Source organism: Emys orbicularis, chromosome 3, assembly GCF_028017835.1.
Source record: "Emys orbicularis isolate rEmyOrb1 chromosome 3, rEmyOrb1.hap1, whole genome shotgun sequence".
Classification (NCBI taxonomy): Eukaryota; Metazoa; Chordata; order Testudines; family Emydidae; genus Emys; species Emys orbicularis.
Genome location: NC_088685.1, coordinates 177,941,885 through 177,965,864, shown reverse-complemented (window position 1 = coordinate 177,965,864; position 23,980 = coordinate 177,941,885). Strand labels below are relative to the sequence as shown.

At 43.9% G+C, this 23,980-nt stretch overlaps 1 protein-coding gene across 1 annotated transcript in view; it reads left to right on the top strand.

Annotated features, from left to right (window-relative positions):
* The window catches only part of THADA (THADA armadillo repeat containing), a 132,462-nt gene extending 109,725 nt beyond the window's left edge, over positions 1 to 22,737 (top strand). Inside the window, exons 26-27 of the mRNA XM_065400810.1 lie at positions 9,572 to 9,661; positions 22,602 to 22,737. Of these exons, the coding sequence (XP_065256882.1) occupies positions 9,572 to 9,661; positions 22,602 to 22,737 (226 nt within the window). The remainder of the gene's footprint in view (positions 1 to 9,571; positions 9,662 to 22,601) is intronic.
* The last annotated feature ends 1,243 nt before the right edge of the window (positions 22,738 to 23,980 follow it).

Genomic DNA, 23,980 nt, shown 5'->3' with positions numbered 1-23,980 from the left:
CCTTCACATTTACTAAACCTATCACATTATCCTACACTCCTAAATAACAAAAAATTAAACTAGTTACGCATTGGCATCTGTGTCCTCCTTCCTGTACAAGTTCTTTGCATTTTATCTTTCATGCCCAAATTGTAACTTAATTGTGACCTTCTCTATTTGTGCAGATGGTCAGCATAAAACGCTGGCCAGAGCTTATCTTACCATTTGTTGAGTCTCTTTCTGTATCCTCCCTAATTTCCCAGCATCTTTACAACCTGGGTGGTTATAACTCTTGTTAGGGACATTCCGGAGGTGGGGGTGCTTTATCAGCAGCAAAACATTATCTTTTTTTTTTTTTTTTTTTTTCAATTTTAGTGGTGAACTCCCTGAGTTTCACCCAAGGCTGGTTTAATATTGAGAGGGGTGTTTATCAGGTCTCAGGAGGTATCAGGAACTTCTCTGCTGCATGGTGGCTGCTCTCAACCTCCCCGTGGAAGATGTCCAGGACCCCCATGATCAGTTCCTGGACATTCTGCAGCCCTCTGGACCTTCTGGTATTGCCTTGGTCATACATGATGCCATCCTCCAACCAGCACAAGCGGTTTGGCACCCTCCGGCTCCTGCGCCCCCACCCTAAAATAGGCTGAGTGCAGATACTTTGTGCCAGATAAGGGTACGGACTTCTTGTTCTCCCACCTGCCACCTAATTCCTTGGTGGTTCAGGCGGCCTTGGAACCTGCCCACCAGCAACATCTTCCCTCCACCCCCCTGGACTGGGCGGCAAAAAGCTTGACTTAATTGGGCATAAGGTCTACTCCTCCGTGGGCCTCCAGTTCCTCATTGCCAGTTATCAGGCCATCCTGGCAAAATACAACTTTTTCCTATCTAAGTTCCCAGATTTCCATGCCTTCCTACCCCCGGAAAGCAGCAGGACTTTCAACACCTCATGGACGAGGGCAAATTAGTCACCAAGATGGCCCTTCAAGCCACGGTCAATGCTGCTGACACTGCTTCCCGCTCTCTGGCTCTGCTGTAACACCTGGCTGCAATTCAGCAGTTTCCAAAAGGAGGTCTAAACTACGCTTGAGGACCTCCCCTTCAACAACCAAAAACTCTTCAGTGACACAACTGATGAGTCCCTCCATTCCCTAAAGGAGTCTCAGGCCTCTATATCCCTGCCTCTACCCGCAGGCAGCATCGGTTGTCTTTCCGACCCCGTCCCCATGCTATCTATCTGCCCTACCCACAGCACCAACCTGAGCCATCTCGCCGCCATTCTCTCTCTGAGTGCCCACGACTTTCTACTGCCTCTACATTAGCCGCCTCTACCTTTCCGCAACAAACCCCCAGGCAGAAATTTTGACTCCTTCCATGGGAACCGCAAACCCTCCTCCATTCTCTAGGTCGCTACCAGTCACTTTTGGGGGTCGTCTTACCCTTTTCACCCACTACTGGGGCAAAATCACCACAGATCGTTGGGTAGTGGACATCATTCGACATGGCTACTTGATCGAATTCTTCTCTTTTCCTCTCCCTCCCTCTGTGCAGAAGTCATCCTCCTTTGGAACTGGTGTTTCCGGAACAACCTCACCCTCCATGCTGTACACCTTCCTGGTGCGAGAAACTCCCTTGTGGAGCAGCTCAGTCGCTCCTCCTTCCATGTCAATCACGACTGGGAACTCCACGATCCCATGCTCCGCTCCATCTTTCTCCAGTGGGGTACACCTCAATAGGACCTCTTCACCATGGTGACCAACCATAAACTTGCCCTCTTCTGCTCCAGGGGAGCCCTCAGTTCAGGCTCTCAGGGAGACACCCTTCTCATTCCCTGGACCAACGAGCTCTGTTATGCCTTCCTACCCATTCCCCTACTCCCTCAGGTCCTGCGCAGAATCCGATGGGATCAGGCGACGGTTCTCCTTGTGGCCCCCGCTTGGCTTAGCCATTATTGGTTCCCAGACCTCCTTCATCTCTCTGCTTGTCCCCCGATTCGCCTTCCCCTCTTCCCCGATCTCCTCACACATACCCACAGCCGCCTCCGGCACCCCAACCCCAGTCTCTTCACCTAACAGCCTAGTATTTGGATGGGGCTCGCACATAGATGTGGTGTGTTCTGCTCCTGTACGTGACATCCTCATGCACAGTAGGAGCCTGTCTACCAGGGCTTGCTACCATGGAAAGTGGCACTGCTTCAGTGCCTGAGCGCATCGCCACAGCTATTCCTTGGACTCTGTCTCCATTCCTATTGTCCTGGATTACCTTCTCCATCTCTGTCGCTCGGGCCTCTCGCATTCCTCTGTTCGTATCCATCTCGTGGCACTCAGTGTCTTCCTTCCCCCTGTAGACAGGTTTCCTGTTTTCACTCACCTGGCTACCGCCCACTTCCTCCATGATCTCAACGCTTTTCCCTCGGTGCGGAAGCTTATCCCCTCCAGGGACCTCAGCCTTGTCCTCTCCTTCCTCACTAGGCCATCCTTTGAACCCCTGGAAACCTGCTCTCTCGCTCACCTCTCTATGAAGGTGATTTTCTTGGTCAGTGAACTGGCACAAATGATGGCGGAACCACCCTTTACCATCTTCCACCATGACCAGGTCTCCCTATGCCTTCACCCCAAATTCCTTCCCAAAGTGGTCTCCCTGTTCCACCTCAACCAGTGCATACACTTACCCACCTTCTAACCCAACGGTTCTCAAACTGTGGGTCGGGACCCCAAAGTGGGTCGTGACCCCTTTTGAATGGGGTCGCCAGGGCTGGCTTAGACTTGCTGGAGTCAGGGGCTGAAGCCTGAGCCCCACTGCCCAGGGCTGAAGCCAAAGCCCAAGAGCTTCAGCCCTGGGCGGCCAGGCTCAGGTTGCAGGCCCCCTGCCTGGGGCTGAAGCCCTGGAATTTCAGCTTTGGCCCCCCGCCTAGAGCGGTGGGGCTCAGGCTTTGCCCCCCCCCCCCACCTGAGGCAGTGGGGCATAGGCGGGCTCAAGCTTCGGTCCCCTCTCCTGGGGTTGTGAAGTAATTTTTGTTGTCAGAAGGGGGTCGCGGTGCAATTAAGTTTGAGAACCCCTACCCTAAACCGCACGCCTCCTCCAGGGAGCGCATGCTGCACTCCCTCGATGTCTGCCGAGTGCTAGCCTTTTACCTCCAGCGTACACGTGACTTTCGCATCTCCCCTCATCTCTTCCTTGCCATCGCTGACCACTGTGGAGGTGTCAAAGCTGTATCCCCACTTTGAACTTTAGGGTACAAGTGTGGGGGCCTGCATGAGGACTTCTAAGCTTAACTACCAGCTTAGTTCTGGTCCGCTGCCACCATTCCCTTCCCTGGGAAGCTTTGAGAAACCTTTCACCAATTCCCTGGTGAATACAGATCCAAACTCCTTGGATCTTAAAACAAGGAGAAATTGACCCTTCCCCCCTCCTTCCTTTCACCAACTCCTGGTGAATACAGATCCAAACCTCTTGGATCTTAAAACAAGGAGAAATTGACCCTTCCCCCCTCCTTCCTTTCACCAACTCCGGGTGAATACAGATCCAACTTCCTTGGATCTAAAAACAAGGAAAAATCAATCAGGTTCTTAAAAAGAAGGCTTTTAATTAAAGAAAAAGGTGGTAATCATCTCTGTAAAATCAGTATGGAAAATAACTTTACAGGGTAATCAAACTTAAAGAGCTCAGAGGACCCCCCTCTAGCCTCAGGTTCAAAGCACAGCAAACAGAGATAAACACTCTAGTAAAAGGTACATTTACAAGTTGAGAAAACAAAGTAAAACTAAGACGCCTTGCCTGGCTTTTTACTTACAAGTTTGAAATACAAAAGACTTGTTTAGAAAGATGGGGAGAACCTGGATTGATGTCTGGTCCCTCTCAGTCCCAAGAGCGAACAACCCCTTAAACAAAGAGCACAAACAAAAGCCTTTTCCCCCCCCCAAGATTTGAAAGTATCTTGTCCCCTTATTGGTCCTTTGGGTCAGGTGTCAGCCAGGTTACCCGAGCTTCTTAACCCTTTACAGGTAAAAGGATTTGGAGTCTCTGGCCAGGAGGGATTTTATAGTACTGTACACAGGAGAGCTGTTACCCTTCCCTTTATAGTTATGACACGAGGACACGCTCTTGCCTCGCAATGTCTCTTCCACTGGATCTCCCACTGCACTGAGGACTGTTACGCTCTTTCTGGTGTTCCCCTCTCCCCCGCGGGTTCATGCCGCCACATCAGCTTTCCTTGCAGACATCCCGTGGCAAGACATTTGCTGGGCAGCCATTTGGTCCTTCATCCATACCTTTACCACACACTATGCCCCTGCCATGGCGGTGGATGCAGCTCTCGGATGCAGCATCCTCTAGACTGTGACTCCTGGAGAACCCTTGCACCCGCTACCACACTTGAGTACTGCTTGCTACTCTCCCATGTTTGGAATCCACATAGGGACCATCACTCGAAGAAGAAAAGGTTACTTACTGTAACTGGAGGTTCTTCGAGATGTGTGGTCCCTATCTAGATTCCAATCCTGCCCTCCATCACCTCTGCTCTGGGCTCTGCAACTGCGTGATAAGAGGGAACTGGAGCGGTATCAACCCGCATGGCGTCTTAAAGCCTCTGATGCGCCACACAGTCGATGCACAGCACATGTGTGGGTCAACGTACACTACTATGATCAGTTCTGGCTCCAATGCATGGCGCGCATGTACACCCACATTTGGAATCCAGATAAGAGCCACACATCTCGAAGAACCTCCAGTAAGTAAGTAACCCCCTCTTCTACTTGCACAGCCTCATCTTTGTACAATTCCCTTTTGTTCACAACATCTCCACTAGTGTGCTGTACTATGTTGTTTCCTCTATGCACTGGAATGGGAGGCAGCCAAAGTTGTTGCTTAGCAACTAGTCCTTTTAGGGTGTGTCTTCACTGGAGCTGGAGATGTAATTTCCACTTGGGTAGCCATACCTGTGCTACCTCTCAAGCTAGTTTGCTAAAAATAGAAGTGTTGCCATGGTGGTACGAGCAGCAGGAGGATTTAGTCACCAGAGTACAATCCCATCTGAAACACTAGGCACGTGCTCAGGCAGCTAGCCCCCCCGCTGCTGCAGCTACATTTCTATATCCAAATTAGCTCGGGCATATCTACCAGAGGTAGAAATTACATCTCCAGCTGTAGTGAAAATATACCCTCAGAGGCAGGAGTAAGCACTTCCTCTCACTGCCTTTAGACATGTTTTCTGCAAATACCTGACAAGTAGCAAGTAGGTTTTGAATAGAACCTTTCCTACAAGATCCGGGCAGCAAACTGAGAGACAGGTTATGTGATGTGCCCAATTCAGTGGCATTTACCTTTTGATTTTTTTTTATCCTCTGAATATCAAGAAACTGCATAAAATTTACATATACTGTATATTGAGCACTTTAAGTTTAATGTTCTAGGAACTTTCACTCTTAGTGCTTAATTTTGATTTCATATTTGGTCACTGAATTATTTTGTATGTTAAATTGGGCCTATCGTGACATGAATAAACCCTTGACTTAACTAGCTGCTTGTAATTTTTTCTTTTGAGGTGCTCAGCACCCAAAATGCCCATTGAGGTCAATAAGAGCTGCAAGTAAAATCAAGACAGTTCTTGTGGGTACCTAAAATAGATGCAGTTATCTTGATAGTGCCAGTCACTATTGGGTGATGCTACCTTTTTAGAGCCCCAGGACTCCTACTTCTTTAAGAAAAAAAATACATATGTTCTTAAAAACAAAACAAAAACAAACAAAAACCAAAACTTTGAATATTTATGCCCCCCATTCACCAAAAATTCTGTTTCACTCAAGTATTTTCAAGACTTCTGTCCTCTGCAGACACATTTGCAAACTATTTTTATATGGTTATAAATCCTTCTGGATATGAAGAAGGCACATTGTTAAGAACTCTTATAAATTGCTATCAGCTATAGCTAATTCAAGAACATTTACATCATTCTTTTTATGCAGTTATCAGAAATCTAGAGAGGACATTTAATAGTTTTAATAGAAAGAATGTAGATACTACATCTGAAGGTGTTTCCCATTAGATGTTTCAGGGGTTAACCCTTGATAACAGTGACTATACTGCCCTCTCTTTGAAAATTTACACTTTTTCTGAGAGAAAAATGATTTTTTATTTTTGAGAGTAAATAGAATTTTTCACACATTAGATGCATGGCTGTCTTGGTAACATCTGCTTGGGAATTCTGTCTATTATTATGTGGTGCCTGAATTTGGTATATTAAAATGAAATGCAATACATTGTAAAAACTCTTATAGTACTGCTATAATGTAAACAGGCCTCCAGGAACTGGTTACAGTGGTTTCAGTTTGAATTTGCTTGGCTTTCTAGCCATATCTCCAGTTTCTGATCATTCCAGACAATGTAATGCATGGCTGGAAATAATACTTCAGAATCATCTTCTGTTTCCAAAAAGTCAGATTTCAGAGAGAGATTTTTATTTGAGGAGCAAAGGGGGAAAATAGCAGTAGATTTGATGTTAAGACCTCTCTTGTTGACATTTTTGTTTCAAAATGTAAAATTTGCTATAAATATTCTAATATGGATTCTATAATGTGTTTATCTCCTCTGCAAGGAATCCAAAGTCTCTGAATTTGTAATGATATACATCTACAGTGTGATAGGTTAGATCAGGGGTTCTCAAACTGGGTGTCGTGACCCTTCAGGGGGTCGCAAGGCTATTACATGGGGGGTCCATCCCCCAACCCCACTTTGCTTCCAGCATTTATAATAGTGCTAAATATATTTTTAAAATATTTTTAATTTATAAGGGGGGGTCTCACTCAGAGGCTCACCAACATAAAAGTTTGAGAACCACTGATTTAGATTCTGTTAAAATGGGGCGGGGAGAGGGTTCTCTTTAGATTTTAATTTATGTGGGCTGACTGGAGTTTAATCCAACTTCTCTATTCTTTAGTCCCAGACTGTTTTTTCCCTACTGTTCTTTTTTTTTTTTTTTTTTAGTTTGTGTTTAGTTTGTGTTTATAGGTATTAACATTTCTTTGGTTTTAGGGATTGCGTGCTTGTTATGAATCCATAAGAAGAGGGTATTAGTTCATTAGTTATACCAAATCACCTTTTAAGCCTATGCCCAAGGACTATATATTCCACAGCAAGTTTGACCCAAATACTGTAGCTAGAGCAGCTGGATTCTGGGCATATCACTGTAGTAGTTTAGAGATTCTACATGGTATCTTCATAGTGGATTAAGTTTTATTGATTTAAGAAAGGAAAAAGAATGATATAATCAGTAGTATGTCACTTGTATGTTTAATTTTATGTTAAATATTATTTGTTTTGCACGGCCCCTGTGTTTTAAAATGTCACTGTCCTGCACAGTTTGTATAGAAAATATGTAACCGTGCTGTAGAAATTGGAAGTTTTGGCAGCTTGGTAAGGGGACATTTGGCGCTTTTGGCAACTGGGAAGCAGTTTGAGATTGTGGGATAAGCAATTAGTTGGATGTTTCTGCTAAAATAATTAGTGAAATAGTTAATGTTGACGTTTGAATTACCATCATTATTTCAGTTTACACTTGATTCACATGTAGAAGATTTTCTTCACAACCATAAAGGCTAGAAGCTCAATTTAAAAAAAAAAATGAAATATTTGGAGCAAAATTCTGTGGCAAATCCTCTGCATATGCCTATAGTTATAGATAGTTTGGGATTTTGGTATACTTTTTATGTGCCTACTGAAATTTTCCTGAACCTTTGCGTTTGAAAGTTTGTTTCCATCTAGGGATCATTTTTTGCTGTGTTTACTCTATGGCCTGTGGCTAAGGCATGTTTTGTTAGCTGGGCACTGGATGAGGCTTTGCTGATGTTTGCCATGTGGTGATTTTACTCTTGCATAGTGGTTTTTTTTTTTTTTTTTTTTTGCTTATTTTCACTAAGAATTCATTTTTGCAATTCCTCCCTGTGATTTCGTAGATACTAGCATGAATCTTTTCAGTGAAGCTTTGCTAATGTTTGTTCACTTTTTTTTTTTTAAGTAGATCATGGGGTAGAAACATGTTTTACAATTCTGCTTTTTTCTTCTAGTGGTTAATTGTTTAAAAAAATTCAGAACCCCTTTTAATCTGTCTAATGTATATTCTAATTAGGCTCTTTCCTACTATGAGATTTGAAATACAGTTTTTGCTAACACAGTTTCCTGGCCAGGGTAGACAGTGTCTGTGTTTATAAAATGGTTTAAAAGGCTGTGTTAAAGCTTATGTTTAGTTTGATTTTATTCACTGCCATAACTTGAACTTTGCTGCTTTATTAAGTCTGGTCATTGGTTGAGCTTTGCTGATCATTGGCATAAACTGTATTTAATTTAATTTGTTATGTGCTGGAAATCTGTTTTGAATCTTGTTATGTAGGCTTATAAGGCTGCAAATACACTGGCAAAAATGGGACCTGAAATTTACCATCAGTGTCCAATGGTGCAGCTTTCAGTTTCACTGGTAAAAGTGATTTAGTCACGGAAGTCACGGATTCCGTGACTTCCAAAGACCTCTGTGACTTCAGCCAGTGCCTGCAGGGAGCAGCAGGGTCCCGTACTGCCTGTGGAAGCAGGGAGCTGTGGGGTACTCCCATGGGCCCAGGTGGAGAGAGCTGGCGGTAGCAGGTGCACTCCCCACAGCTCCCAGCCCCCGCGGATGGCAGCGAGGACCCCCGCCACTCCCAGCTGCCCCGGGTGGCAGGGGGACCCCCACTGTTCTTGTCCACCACTGGTGGCAGGGGTAACCCCCGGAGCTCTCTGCCTCTGCGGACGGCAGGGGGGACTTCTGGAGCTACCGGTGGCCACGGGCAGCAGGAGCTCGGAACTGCCAGCAGAGGAGGACCCTGGAGCTCTGAGCCCCCACGGGTGGTGGGGGCTCCTGGAGCTCCCAGCCTGCCCGCAGTTGCCCAGGCTCCTCATTTTATAGACTCATAGACTCATAGACTTTAAGGTCAGAAGGGACCAATATGGTCATCTAGTCTGACCTCCCGCATGATGCAGGCCACAAAAGCTGACCCACCCACAACAGAATATTCCAGCCTGCGAGCCCTGCCCTATGCTGCGGAGGAAGGCGAAAAACCTCCAGGGCCTCTGCCAATCTACCCTGGAGGAAAATTCCTTCCCGACCCCAAATATGGCGATCAGCAGAACCCCGAGCATACAGGCAAGATTCTACAGCCGGATCCTCATTTTACCCGCGATGGCACGTTAATGCCTAATTGACTAAAATCACGTTATCCCTTCAAACCATTCCCTCCATAGATATTTTTAGTAAAAGTCAGGGACAGGTCATGGACTTCCGTGAATTTTTCATTATTGCCCGTCACCTGTCCGTGACTTTTATTAAAAATATCTGTGACAATATCTTAGCCTTAGTAATAGCATATGGTAGAAACTGTATTATAGTCAGGGTTGAAGTGGGCTTGGGCATTTTTGCGACCATGTCTTATAACCATGTTGTGAGCTACTACTTTGGGTTACACTCAGGTATTAATAAAAAAAGATGAACACTTGTTGGCTAATTGAACATTTTGAGACAAACAGGTTGTTATAGAACACTAACTGTTGTTCTTTTTTGTCCCTTTTGCAGAATGACAGGGAGGGAGTTTTTCTCTCGGTTTCCAACCCTTTATCCTTTCCTTCTCCTGCAACTGGAAGTTGTAGCCAGGACTATGGACTGGTAAGAAGATAAGCATGTGGAATTCTACTGAACACAGTGCAATTTAAGGGTGAGGGCGGGGTGGATTTGATTTAAATCACATTAAATCACTAGTCAGGAAGGCTCGATTTAATCATGGATTTCTACATAAAAGTGCATTCTTGTTGGTTGTTATAACCTTAATACATATTCTTCAGAACTCAGAGATGGATGTAGGTTTCATTTTTAGAAGGTACACAGTATACATTATTAAAGTGATTTATTTTGAAAACTTTTCAGATTAGTTTTATAGTTATATCAGAAAATGAATGATTGTTTGGTTATTTCATTTACCAAAGGTAATTGAAGCAGATATTTATGAAGTCATTGGGAGGTGAACTATCTCCAGTTCAACAGGTTAATCATTAATGTTTGGAGGATTTTCTTGCCATGCTGTATTAGGAGGAGAACATCACCAGACAGACATGTAAATTGTTTTATTTAACTAAAACAACAATATTAAGTATTCTGGATTTTTTTTCTTCAACAACAAACATAATATTTTAACAAAACAAGCATATGAATTTTTGAATTTAGTTAAACATTCCAATTTTTTAAAATCAGGTTTGTTTTTAACTAAAATAGTTAAATGAAATATTTAAAAAAAACCTCAAAAATTAAATCGACTGTGTCAGTCAGGTCAACATGAGAAACTTAAACATTGGCTTCTGCAGCTAACTCAGTCATCTTCACCTTCATTTTCTTGTTTGTTCATAATCTGGAAAAGGAAAACAAGCTTTCCCGCTTTTTCAGGTCCCAAACGATTTCTCAATTTGGAATGAATTAGTCTAAAGGAAGAAAATATTCTTTCTACACCGGCAGAAGAAGCTACTGTTCTTAAAAGTGAGCTTATCACTTCAACAGTCTCTGAATCCAAGTGCTTAAGTGACTTCCATCAGTTCACTGGTTCGTGATTTTCTTTAAAACATCATCAGCAAACATATATTTCTTGAATGGTTCACGCTTAGCTCTGAAGTTTATTATAGTTGGCATTATGGAGGGATGATTGCTGGATGTCCATGTCATAGCCAACTCCTCTTCTTCAGCAGTTAAGTTTTGACCCTAGTACTGAGTATTGAGAATATTTGCAAGAAAATGAGCTGGAGATAGTGTTTGTCCCATTCATTTTTTTAATGCTTGTAATTTAATCTTTTCATTGCATATTTCTCTTTTTAAGATCTCACTCCATTCCTTCCAAATTTCAACAGTGTCAGCAATAAAACAGCAATTTCCCTGCATTTTGTTCAAGGCTACAGAAATAGGTTTCAGGGTACTCAGCATGTGTTCAACATTTCTCTTAAGCCCAATGTTGAGAACTTTGGCTGTGATGGTGCCATCTATTTTTTCACGATTTTGTTCACAAACTGTCATCAGATTAGGCCAGTTCTTGATATAATGCTCAAAACAGTCCACTACTGAGTTCCATCGCACGTCTTGTGGGAGAGTTAGCTTGGTTCCTCCCACTTTTTTCAGAGCAGCTGCTGCAAAGTGGTTGTTACGGAAGTATTTTGCAATTTCAACAACATTAGCTTTTATTTCTGGAACACTGAAGTCTTTGGCTAGGAGGTGCATCAAATGAGCACTGCAACCGTATGTTATTAGCTTGGAACTCTCTTCACTTTCTTCTAAATAATTTCTTCTCATCTTGGATACATTTGCAGCATTGTCTCTGACCAAGCTACCGTAGAAGACATTTGAATTTCTTTTCACAGTTTGTTATAGCTTTTACTGCTACTTCTTGTAAGTATTCTGCTGTGTGTGCATTTCCTGATGTATCAATTGTTTCTGTAAGGAAGACAATTCCCTTCTTCTTTTGTCACACAAGCACATACAACAGGATCATTGTGGACATTGCTCCACCCATCAAGACTCAGGTTAAGAATTTTACCCTCTAGACCTTTTGCACACTGCTAAATTTTTCTTTCATACACTTTATTCAGCAATTTGCATGCGACATCTGCTCTGTTGGGTGGACTGTATCCTGGTCTTAATGACTGAACCATGTTAATGAAGTGTGGGTTCTCAATCATACGTAAAGGAAAGTTTGTTGCATAAACAAACTGGGCAATTTTTTCATCAATTTCCTCTTTTTGTAATCTGCTGGTTCTTATCTCAAACTTATCTATGGTTGTTTCTGGATGATGGAGATTTTTTTTTCTTTTTGCTACAGGTGATATACTGTGGCTATGTGACATACAGGATGTGACTGAAACACTATCATTGGCAAATAACTCTGAAACTATAGAAAATGATGGTGATCTTGAAGGTGGATAGTCTTCAGAATCCTGTATGTTGAGGATGGATTCTCCTAAACAAAATAAGTCAATGCAGTTATTTAATTATTATTACCATACTGCTCATTTAGTATTACTCATTGCATTCACTGCCACTCAGTACTACTTTAAAGGTGAAATTGTAAAAGGAAGATCTGCCTATTTCAGCTATTCATTTTTTATCACAACTGCATCTAAAATGATAGTACCGGAGAGTAACAACTATATTTTTTGCTCAAACATGAGAATTCAAGAATAGTCCAGAAGGAAGACAGGCAGTCCTTAAGAAAGAGGTATGAAATAAAAAAGTTTACCAACCTGAAGATCCTGCATGTTCAGACATATTCCTTTCATCATCTTCAACACAGCTTCCTCCTGAGAAGGAACACTTCTCATGATGTTGTTTCATTCGGGCAATCAGGCCTTGCATTTCTTTGTTGCACTGTTTGCATTTTGCACGCATGCCTGTCTTACCCACAGGTAGAGGAACTTCATTAAAATATTCCCAAACTGGGTCTCTTTTACGGCCTGCTGCCATTATAGGTTTTCCCTTCTAGTGAGAGAATGGTATAGTAGATCTCAAATCAATGAAGGCTACACTCAGAAAGACCGCAAGACTTCTGGAATATGCTGCTGAAACAATTTCACTTTTGTTTCTACTGCCTGTCTCTCCCTTCTCACATTTATCTCCAGACTTCTTCTCCTTGTCCAGATCTATTCTTCCCCCAACAATCTTCTATTCATTGTACTTTTAGAGAGAGGTAAGGGATTGATTCTGTGTACACAATTTTTCAGAGGGACAATAGGGTTGAGGTCTGTTATTTCTCACCTCTGTATACCATTTATTTATTTATATGAAACATTTTTGCTGTTAACAAGCACGTTCACTCTGGAGACACAAATCCATAGTTTGAGAACTGCAAAACTAAACATCTCCGATGGTATCTTTTAGACTGAGCACTGAGTCCCATTGTGTAGATAGAAAGATTAACCTAAATAATCTATACAGAAGCCCCTGGAGCCCCCTAAGATTGGATCCCCAATCCATGAACTATTGGAACTCATTTTCTTAAATGTTACATGAATATATTGTCTCACTATATAATTAGAATTTATAATCCCTATTCCATGATGAGGTATCTTTGAGCTATAATGTATCTTAATTAAAACTATCTTTAGATAAGTTTTTTCCTCAAAAATCATTTTATCAAAAAAATCTGATTTAAATAAAAAATCCAATTTTTTTTATTTTTTTAAAAAAAAGAAATCATTGATTTTTATCCACCCTGGGTGAGTAGAAGTGAGTTAGAGGTACTGTTCTTTTGGTGTATTGTTAGTAAGACTTGGTCCCTTTCTCTCCCTCAGTGGCTGTTCAAGGGGCACGGTAGTAAGAGTAGTGTGTTAGAAGGGGAAAAGTTTAGAAGGATGATCAGGAAGGGCTAGAAGCAGATGGGGCCAGTTCAAGAGAATGTCACTGCATTATCCTTCCTGCTGACTGCAAGAGTGAGGGATGGTATTTATATCCCATGCATCTCTGGAGATGCCCTCTTTACTAGGATTGGCTGGCTGCACCTACCCATCCAACTATGAACTTGGCAAAAGGACTGAGTTCCCTCGTGACCCGCTGTGGGCATTGTTTGAAGGAAAGCATCCCTTAAGGGGTGTGTGGGTTTCCTACATCTCATACATTGGGGAACCGACCCTCCTCCTTTTCCTATTCCACTTTAACGGAGCTGAGGGTTTGGGGTTCCTATTATCGGAACTGCAGGGAGCCAATTCCCCTCCTTTCTGCACTGTATAGTTGTTGCTAGGTACTCCCAGATAATTTAAGTGAATAAAGTTGTAGCCTCATTAAACTACATCCATTGCCTCCTGTATTTCTTCTGGTGTGGTTGAACAATAGTGGCTCTTCCATTTGCCTTTGCAGTTATTTTATTACGAGGCTTAACCAAAAATAGCTGGTAAGCTCTCCAGACCAAAATAGGTGGTCAAAATATTTAAAAATAGAAGCCTAAAGTTGGACTCCATATCCATATTTAGGCAACTAAGGGTGGGACTTTCAAAAGCACCTAAGTGACTTACGAGGACAAATCCCACTGAAGTCTAAACATGGATTTTAGCCCAGCTTTAGGATTCTACTTTTGAAAATGTTGGCCTGCAGCTTGTTTATCCATTGCCTATTTCATTGGACACCTGATCTGGATTGGAATCTTTGCGTCCTACTGAAATTCATATATAGTTATTATTTGTATTGCAGTAGCACTCAGAGATTCCAAACAAGATCAGGAATCCACTGAAGTAGGCACTGGATAAACAAGCTACAGGCCAACATTGTCAGAAGCAGAAGCCTAAAGTTGGGCTAAATCCAACAGTGTATTCCATAGTGCTATAAGTGAGTATTTTAGAACACTTTGAAATACGCTGAGTTTTAAGGAAGTTGAAGAAAGCACAATTTGTTTTAGTCTGAAACTGTTTATCACTGGCATTGCTCCACTGAAAATTAAAATCATATCCTCTAGTGAGGGCAATTTTATCGTCTAGTGAGGGTGCTTTTAGCGTACCACAACAAGGAATATCTAGTTGTCAGAAAACAGTCCGCAGTGCTTAACTGTTATAACAAATTGCCTTACGCACTCTTGTTTGTTATCACCATTACAGTATGCTCATATTCAAATAACACTTTATATTATGCCCCCAAAAACTAAGATAAAGAATGTTAAGATTGCAAAGTGAAGCACTCAAAAGTTAGGAAATGCCCGATTAAGGTTGCTTGTGCAATTTTAATTCAGCTTCCTTGTGAATATGTATTATGATCTAAGTTCCCTGTAAGCTGCGTGGCCGTGCAGCAGCCTATTTAGTGCTGTGCAGGGGTCCAGGGAACCTGCTTGGGGACCTGCAGCAGCTGGGGCACCCCTCCACCAGCCCCAACTCTGCTGCGGCCGGGCGGCTCGGCCTGGCCCCAGGTGTGGCCCAGCCTGGCCCCAGGCACGGCTGGGGCACCCCTCCCACAGCTCGGACCCAGCCCCGGCCCCGACCTGCTGGGGCTGGAGAAGGGGCGCCTATCCTGCTGCTGCGGCGGGGAGAGGTGCCTTTCCCCCCCAGCCCAGGTGCTGCAGGGAGAGAGAGCACTGGGGGGAGTCCTCTTCCTGCAGTAGCTCCAGAGCACCATCCTGCACCCCAAACCCCTCACCCCCAGCCTGACCCCAGAGCCCGCAGCCCCAGCCCTGAGCCCCTCATCCAGGCCCCACCCCAGAGCCTGAACCCCCATCCAGAGCCCTCACACTCCTGCACCGAACCCTCTGCCCCAGCTCTGAGCCCCTCATCCAGGCCCCACCCCAGAGCCCTAACCCCCAGCCAGAGCCCTCACACTCCTGCACCCCAACCCTCTGCCCCAGCCCTGAGCCCCTCATCCCCAGTCCCACCCCAGAGCCCACACCGCCAGCAGGAGCGCTCACACCCCTGTACCCCAACCCTCTGCCCCAGCCCTGAGCCCCCTCCCACACTCTGAATCCCTCGCTTCCACCCCCACCACATGAATGTATCCTTTATTATTTATGTCTTTAATTACACAATCATGTACTATTTTTTCCACAGGCCTTTTTTTCTCATTCACTCAGGCCTTATTTGCTGTACGCTATTCAAACCTGCTCTGAATACAAAATTGTTTATTTCTTCACAGGCATTTCTGTGGTGCTCTCGCTACAGTATTTGAGTGCCTCACAAACTTTAATGAATTTATTTTTCCAACACCCCTGTTAGATTAGGTGGTATTATTTTCCCTATTTTCCGGGGGAGTGGGGGGGGAAACACTTGAAACACTTTGGGCTTGATTTTTCAGAGTCTGAGCATTTTTATAGCACATTATATTCTTCTTCGAGTATTGTCCCTATGGGTGCTCCACTGAAGGTGTGTGTGCGTCCCTAAACTGCTGATTGGAGAATTTCAATAACAGTCCATCCCGCCTGCGCACATGCAGCTCCCTGCCTGTCATGAGGTTAGCCAGCATATATGGATTTCCTCCTCAGTTTCTTTTCAACCGCCCTTGCTAGTACTAAGAGCTATTTGTTCACGGATCGTTAACTCCCTATAGTTTTGCAAATTTTAGTTTCCCTTGAAGCCTTTTTCTTTTAATACCTTGTTTGTTTTCAGTTGGCCATGCCAAAAAAATAAAAATAAATAAAAGAAAGAGAAGAAAGGGTTTGCCTCCTGCCAACTCCGGTGGGGTGGCCCCCGGACAAGGGTATGCCTGGCTCTCCTGCAAAGAATCCATCCCAGTGACAGATGGACATTCGCAGTGCATTTGCTGCCTGAGGGAAAAACACAGTCCACAAAAATGTGATTGGTGCCAGCAGTTAAAACCCAGGTTCAGGAAGGACAGAGAATTAAAGCTTGAACTCCTGCTCGTAGTCTGCCCTTCAACCTCCAGACTGCTGGTGAGAGCTATCGCCGCAACCTTCTACATTGAAGGCAAGTGATCCCAAGGAGATGAGCCACTCACTCAAGACCACTAAGAGAAGGTCTGTGAGTCCCCATAGTGAGCCGCAATCAAGGCGGAAACAATCTCTGGCTCCATTGGTACCAACGGCGCCGATGCTATCTAGAGGCGGTACCCAGGGCACGCACGGTACCGAGCCGACAGAGCAAGTCAATTGCCCATGCTCATCAGGTCTTTGGGCACAAGAAGTACTGGTACCACATGGGCGTGAAAAGCATGGAAGATCTGCCCCGGAGAAGGTTACATCAATGATGTCATCGGCATCGGCACTGACCCCTGGTGCACGTGGCACCAATGGACCATATGACTAGATCCGTGTCTCTGGCTCCGGTACAAGTCTCTTGGCACCGACAACCACCGGCACCGATATTGTCCGCACCGGCAGATCTCTCGATGTCTGATGCACCGGACTCGCCCCTACTCAATGCCAGGGCTCTGGTGCCAAATTCTCCCAGAGCATTGGATTCAATGACCTCTCCATGCCATGCACCACCTTTCTCTTCATCAGAGTCAGATTGTGAGCAAGAGGACTTATCCTATCCACCATACTGGTCCCAATTTCATCATGGACACCAGGCATACCGCCCGCCTGACTCTCAACCTCCATGGTTTCGGCAACCAAGGTTCCAGCCTCCTACCCTCAATGGCCATATTGGGACTCCTGGCAGGCCCAGAGGCAACAAGCCTCCCAGGCTCCTAGTGTGGCATACCAGCAGGCAAGGAGACACCCTTCTTCAGCTGTGGTGTCAAAGGGTTTGGAATCTCCTGAGCAACTGGGAGAGGAAGTTGAAGCTGAGGCAGAAAGAGAAGGCACCCCTCAAGCTCGTCTCTCATCGTCCTCACCTGATAAGACGGTGATGCCCCCTCCACCATCTATGGCAGATTATTTTAAATCATTCCAGGACTTAGCTCAGAGGGTGGCAGAAGTCCCGCAAATACAACTGCATAAAGTGACTGAAGCTCACCACACACTAGTGAATATTCAACACTCTTCCACCTCTGCCAGAGTGCCCCTGCCAGTTAATGAGGTGCTCCTGGATCCTGCTAGAGTTATATGGCAGACCCCTGTATCCGTCCCGCCAACATGCTAGCGGGCTGACAAAAGGTATTATGTGCCAGCGAAGGGCATGGAATTTTTATTTTCTCACCCGCCATTATTGGGGATGCAGTTAATTCTAGGGGGCCACCAAAGCCAGTTTAAATCCACCCCGTATAACTGAGATGGGAAACACTTGGACCTGTTTGGCAGAAAAGTGTATTCATCATCCATTCTTCAGTTCCAGATGGCTAATTACCAGGCCTTGTTGGCCAAATGTGACTACCAGAACTATGTGAAACTAGGTTCCTTTATTGATCAGTTCCTGGACCATTCTTCAGTTCCAGATGGCTAATTACCAGGCCTTGTTGGCCAAATGTGACTACCAGAACTATGTGAAACTAGGTTCCTTTATTGATCAGTTCCTGGACTCCCACAAAGACCAATTTATGGCCATAATTAACGAGGGCCAGCTGATGGCGAAAACATCTCTCCAGTCTGCATTGGACATTTCAGACACAGTGGCATGTTCAGTTTCCACGGCCCTGCTTATGAGAAGGGCTTTGTGGCTGCAGTTGTCCAGCTTCCCTAAAGATGTCCAAACCGCGGTGGATGACCTGCCCTTTGAGGGAATGAAGCTGTTTGCCAGAAAGACAGATGGGCCTCATCACATGTTGAAGGATTCTTGGGCAAACCTTCGTTCCCTAGGGATATATATACCAGCCTACAAGAGAAAATATAGCCTTCAGCTGCTGCTCAAGTCCCTGTCGTCGCAGTACTTGCTTCAATACTTGTCACAGAGATCTTATGAGCCAAAGAGAAAGAAATCAAGTTTCCCCAAGCAAAAGCAATTGGAACCACAACCAACTTCATCTCAGCCTTCAACCTTGAAGTGGTAGTTTTGATGGGTTGGTTGAGGCGCCTGTAGAACACTCTCCTCGCCACCTTATGCTGGGAAGCCCCATTCCTCCTTTCTGAGACCGCCGTACCCCATTATGCAGCACCTGGGAACGTATAACCTCTGACAAGTGGGTGTTGGAAATCATCCAGAATGGATATGCCATCCACTTCTCCTCTCTTTCCCCACCCAAACACCCTTCCCCGTCCCTCTTCAGGGACCCTTCTCACAAGAATCTGCTATGTCAAGAGGCAAACCATCTCCTCAGCATAGAAGCTGTAGAAAATTTGCTCGTACATCTCAGAGGCAAAGGCTTCTACTCTCATTACTTCCAGATATAAAAGAAAAAGGGAGGTTGGAGACCCATAGTGGATCTCAGAGCACTCAACAGATATGTCAAAGTGCAGAAATTCAAGATGGTCACCCTATCAATGATCATCCCAGCATTGGAAGAACGAGATTGGTTCTTGGCCTTCGACCTTCAAGACTCATACTTCCACAATTCTATCGTACCAAGTCACAGGTGTGCCCTCAGATTCATGCTGGGGCAGGACCAGTACAGAGTACTCCCTTTCGGCCTGTCATCGGCCCTGAGGGTGTTTGGCCAAGGTCCTCTCGGTAGTAGCGGCCCACCTACATTCTCAGAGCGTAATGATTTATCCCTACCTGGATGATTGCCTTCTCAGGGCACGGTCCCGCACAGAGGCCCAGTGAGTCACTCAGACCACACAGGACCTGTTTCTGAATATGGGCCTACAGATCAAAGAACAAAAATCGACCTTAACACTGGTTCAAAGGCTAGAATTCATAGGAGTCGACCTTGACTCCATTCAGGCAAGGGCACTCCTTCCACATCACAGATTTCTCAGTCTCTCCTTGTTGATAGAGACAGTACAATCCAGCCCCCAAATCTCGGACAGATATTGCCTTCAGCTTCTGGGGCACATGGCCGCAGGCACATCGGTATGTGCTCATGCTACTACACATGAGATGTCTCCAAGCATGTTCGGTTCCGTTTACAGGATGAACAGAGACAACACAGGCAAGCTTCTGTCGATGCCCACCAGAGTCAAGCAATCCTTAGACTGGTGGAAGGACCCAGTAAATGTCTGTACAGGAATCCTGGTTGCTTAGTCTTCCTCAACCCATCTCCTGACCACCAGTGCATCACTCATAGGCTGGGGAGCACTTCTCAATGGTGGCACAATATAGGACAAATGGTCTCTAGCAGAGACGTGCCTCCACATCAACCTGTTCGAGCTCAGAGTGGTCAGAAATACGTGAGCTTACTTCCTCCTGCTGATCAAGGACACGCAAAGAAAGGTCATCACTAAGGCTGCGATTTAGACCTCCGTGACTTCAGCCAGTGCCTGCTGGGAGCTGCAGGGTCCCCTGCTGCCTGCGGAGGCAGGGAGCTGTGCGGTACCCTTGTGGCCCCAGGCAGCAGGAGCAGCAGGCGGACTCCCTGCAGCTCCTGGCCACTGCAGGCTGCATGTGGGATCCCACCGCTGTGAGAGGCAGGGGGACACCTACTGTTCCCATCCACTGCGGGCAGCGGGGTAACTCCCTCCGCGGGCAGCGGGGGAACCCCCGGAGCTCCCAGCCGCTGTGGGCGGCAGGGGGGACCCCTGCAGCTCAGAGCCACCAGCGGAGGGGGACCCTGGAGCTCTGAGCCCCCATGGGTGGTGGGAGCCCCTGGAGCTCCCAGTCTGCCCGCAGCTACCCAGGCTCCTCATTTTCTCATAGATATTTTTAGTAAAAGTCGGGGACAGGTCACCGGCTTCTGTGAATTTTTCATTATTGCCCGTCACCTGTCCATGACTTTTACTAAAAATATCCCTGACAAAATCTTAGCCTTAGTCATGACAGACAACCTGGCCAACCAACAGGGAGGTGCTAGAGAAGGAACTGAGGAAGAAATGCTCGCGCACGCTGGCTAGCCTGATGGCAGGCGGGGAGATGTGTGTCCACGGTTGGAATGGACTGCTACTGAAATTCTCTGATCGACAACGCAGGGGAGTGCACACACCTAAAGTGAAGCACCAATAGGGGGACGCATCTCGAAGAACTATCATTACTGCACAAGATGAGTAACTTCTTCTTTTCAAAGCACAGCTCCGGTGAACTTCAATTGCAGCCACGAGTGTTCAGGAATTCTGCAAATGTGGCTACGGGTGTGTCACGTTGGGCACCCAAAAATGAGGAACACACAGTTAGTGTCCAACTGTGAATATTTTGGTTTTGGTGATTTGCCCAACATCACTTGGGAACTCTGTAGCACACACAGGGATAGAATCCAGTTCTCCAGGGCAGCATTCAGCTGCCTTGATTATGAGAACATCCTTTGTCTTTGTGCAATACCTTGCTTTGTTCACTACACACACACCCAGCTTCTTTAACAGATGGGGCAGGGTTCCTACAGACAACAATGCTCTTCATTACACGACCCTGCCTGTGCAGAGTGAGGCATTGTTCCTCAGAAAAAATAGTATGTGATCATGTAATTAAAGACTGTAATATTAGGCTTGGAAGGATTATTTTTACTGGTAAATGTCAATAAACATCAGTTTCACCATAAACACACAAACTGATGAAAAAAATTTCCATCAATAGTGATCAATATGTACAGTCAGAACAATTCTGCTTGAGAATTTACTAGATTTTGATTTAAGGATATTTACTTTGTATATTTTGACACACAATGTTGACAATATATGTTTTAGTGAGGATAAAGGTTTAACTTTTTGAATCTCAATGTTTATTGTCACAAGACACAACTGAAAAGTTTAAATAGATAAAAAGAGGAAAAATGCTAAAAACAAAAACAAAAAAACACTTGAATTCTTCCAAACCTAATCATAGTGCATAAGCAGACAAATTAAGTTTGCATGTGCAACTTTAGTTCTGGCATTTCCTAACTTTTAAGTATTTGAATTTGGAACATTAATAATACTTTTTAATGTGTTTTTTGCATGTAATTTCCTAATTAAAAAAACCTGAAGAAATAGAATTTCTGTCACGTGGAACTATATTGACCTCAGCTTGGATCATGAGCTAGATTTGGATCTTTAGATCTGTACCACAGGCCTCTACCATTTGAACTAACAGAGTAACTTGTAGCATTTGTAGGCTATTAACATTTATGAGGGCCAGCCACTAGAAGTAGCTCTGACACACAGTTTGCCAGTGGGTTTAACAGCTATTTGCTGACAGCAGAAAAATGTAGAGACTCAGTACTCCTAGGTTCAGTTCCGTGTTCTTGAGGGGAATGTGTTCTACTCCTGTGGCCATGGTTTTTGCTCCCCAGCCCCCGGAGCCTATCGACTCCCCTTTGCCTCAGCTCCTGCTTTCCTCCCCCTCTGCTCTTATATACACACCTACCTCCATCTACCATGCTCCCAACGCCCACAAATCTTCTGGTTTTAAAATTTGTAAATCCTTAAGTGTATTGAAATAAACTATACCAATATGAGCACATTACATCATTATAACTGCATCTGTACTAGTTGATTGTACCAATTTAGTTTTATCGGTTTCTACATCAATATGGTTAAATTGGTATAAAAACTGATTACACCTGCCTTAAAGCCTTTCCACTGAACAATCTAACTGATCTTTTGCATGTAAGCTTGTTGGATTTAATATCAAAATATGCTTTATAGTTGTCTTTAGTTTTTAACTTGGGCTATATGGACAACAGCATTCCAAAGTAAAACCTGCAGGACACCACATGCTAATTTTCCTGCCTATCTGAAGATAGGTTTATTTTGTTCTCATGCTTTCATATTGTATTGATCAAACTTTCTCAATTTCCCAATTCATTGGGAAGTGTTACCTGTTCCATTTTTTAAGTCAGGTTAGACAATAAGTATGTAATGTAATGCACCAACTCTTTTGCCAACCTCTTCTGTTTCTTTTTTGGACTTCATCTTATTTTCCTAGAGTTGATATATATAAAAAGGGATTTGATTGATTCACTGAGCTATCTGGGTGTCTCATGCATGCATTTGAAATTAAATAACTCCTATCATGTGTAGGGCCCTATATTTAAAGGTTGAAAGGTTTGGGTTTTTTTTAAGAGGAATAGTAGAAGGATGTGTAATTTACTTAAATTTCTACTTTGCAACATTTACTGATATAGCAGGGCCAATTATTGGTGTTAGCAGACATGTTTAAGGATAATGTCTTTAACCAGATGTCTCTTATAATTTTTCATTTAGTGAAACTGGTGAGTTGAAGCTCCATCCAAGTTTGTTTCTTTTGCTTTTGATCCTGGGCAAGCTATATCCTTCTCCAATGGATGGCACTTATTCAGCTCTCAGCATGGCACCGTTTGTTCCTTTTATTATGAGGTGAGGTACATATTTCAAAAGAATTTTCTATGCTTACTAGAAAACATTCTCTGGTGATTTTTTTTCATATGAAGAGAATCATAGTTTTTTAATATACTTTTCAGCATATTTCAAAATGCTTTGTAAATGTGTTAGTTACCAGTTAGTTGAAATAACTCATGAAAAAAACTGTTACTTTAATAGTTGTTTGCAGTGTTTTTGTAGCCATGTTGTGTCCCAGGATATTAGAGAGACAAGGTGTTTGATGCAATATCTTTTATTGGACTAACTTCTGTTGGTGAAAGAGACAAGCTTGTGAGCTACACAGCTGAAGAAGGGCTCTGTGTAGCTCACAAGCTTGTCTTTCACCAACAGAAGTTGGTCCAATAAAAGCGATCATCTCACACACCTGGTCTTTGTTACTCTAATACTATATTAGATCAAAGTTCTTGATTACATATTAATACCTATTTTATTTTCACTGGGTTAAGAAAAAGACTAGGGTAAACAAATCTCATGCCAGTCACTGCAGGGATCAGAGACACTTTCCCCTCATGTACAGCATTGCACAATTAATTGGTTAGCTGCATTGTGGGTTTTTTTAACTTTCATCTGAAGCATGATGTATGGTATGGTCACTACCAGAGACTGTACACTAGAATTGATGGACGAACTTGATTGACTATGCTGTGATCGGGAGGGTAAATCTTATGCTGCTGATCTTTAAGAAGAATGTTTTCAACTCCTGTGGAATGGATTTTGATGTTCATTTACCATAAAAAATGATGGGAGTTGTATATTTAATCCACTGTGCATGGTGTGGGAAACGTAATGCTAAAAAAATTAATTGCTTCCATGTGGAGAGAGAATTATGGTTTTCAAATACTTTTTTTGCTCTTGGGTAATATGGTGAAAGAAAACAGGACTGGAGGTTGGGAAAGAAATGGGAATAGTTCTTAAGTACAGAGGAGGGCTTAAATGCCCTACCGGCTGCGGGAAGATAGATTTTACAGTCCAAAATATTACTCCTTAAGCTTGGAAAGTTCATTATTAAATCTATTAGAGTAGTAAAAGAAGTTAAACATGTTTCTGCCCCAAGTCTTTTGATCATTATTTAAGCTGTTATTTATAGTGGAAAACAATAGTCGCTCTGCCTGTTTATCTCTTAGCAGATATGACATTAAAGCATAGTGTCTTGTATACCACAGCGTTGCTCAGCGTTTGTAGGAATAAACTCAATTTACCATATACTGTTTCTAAAAACAGGA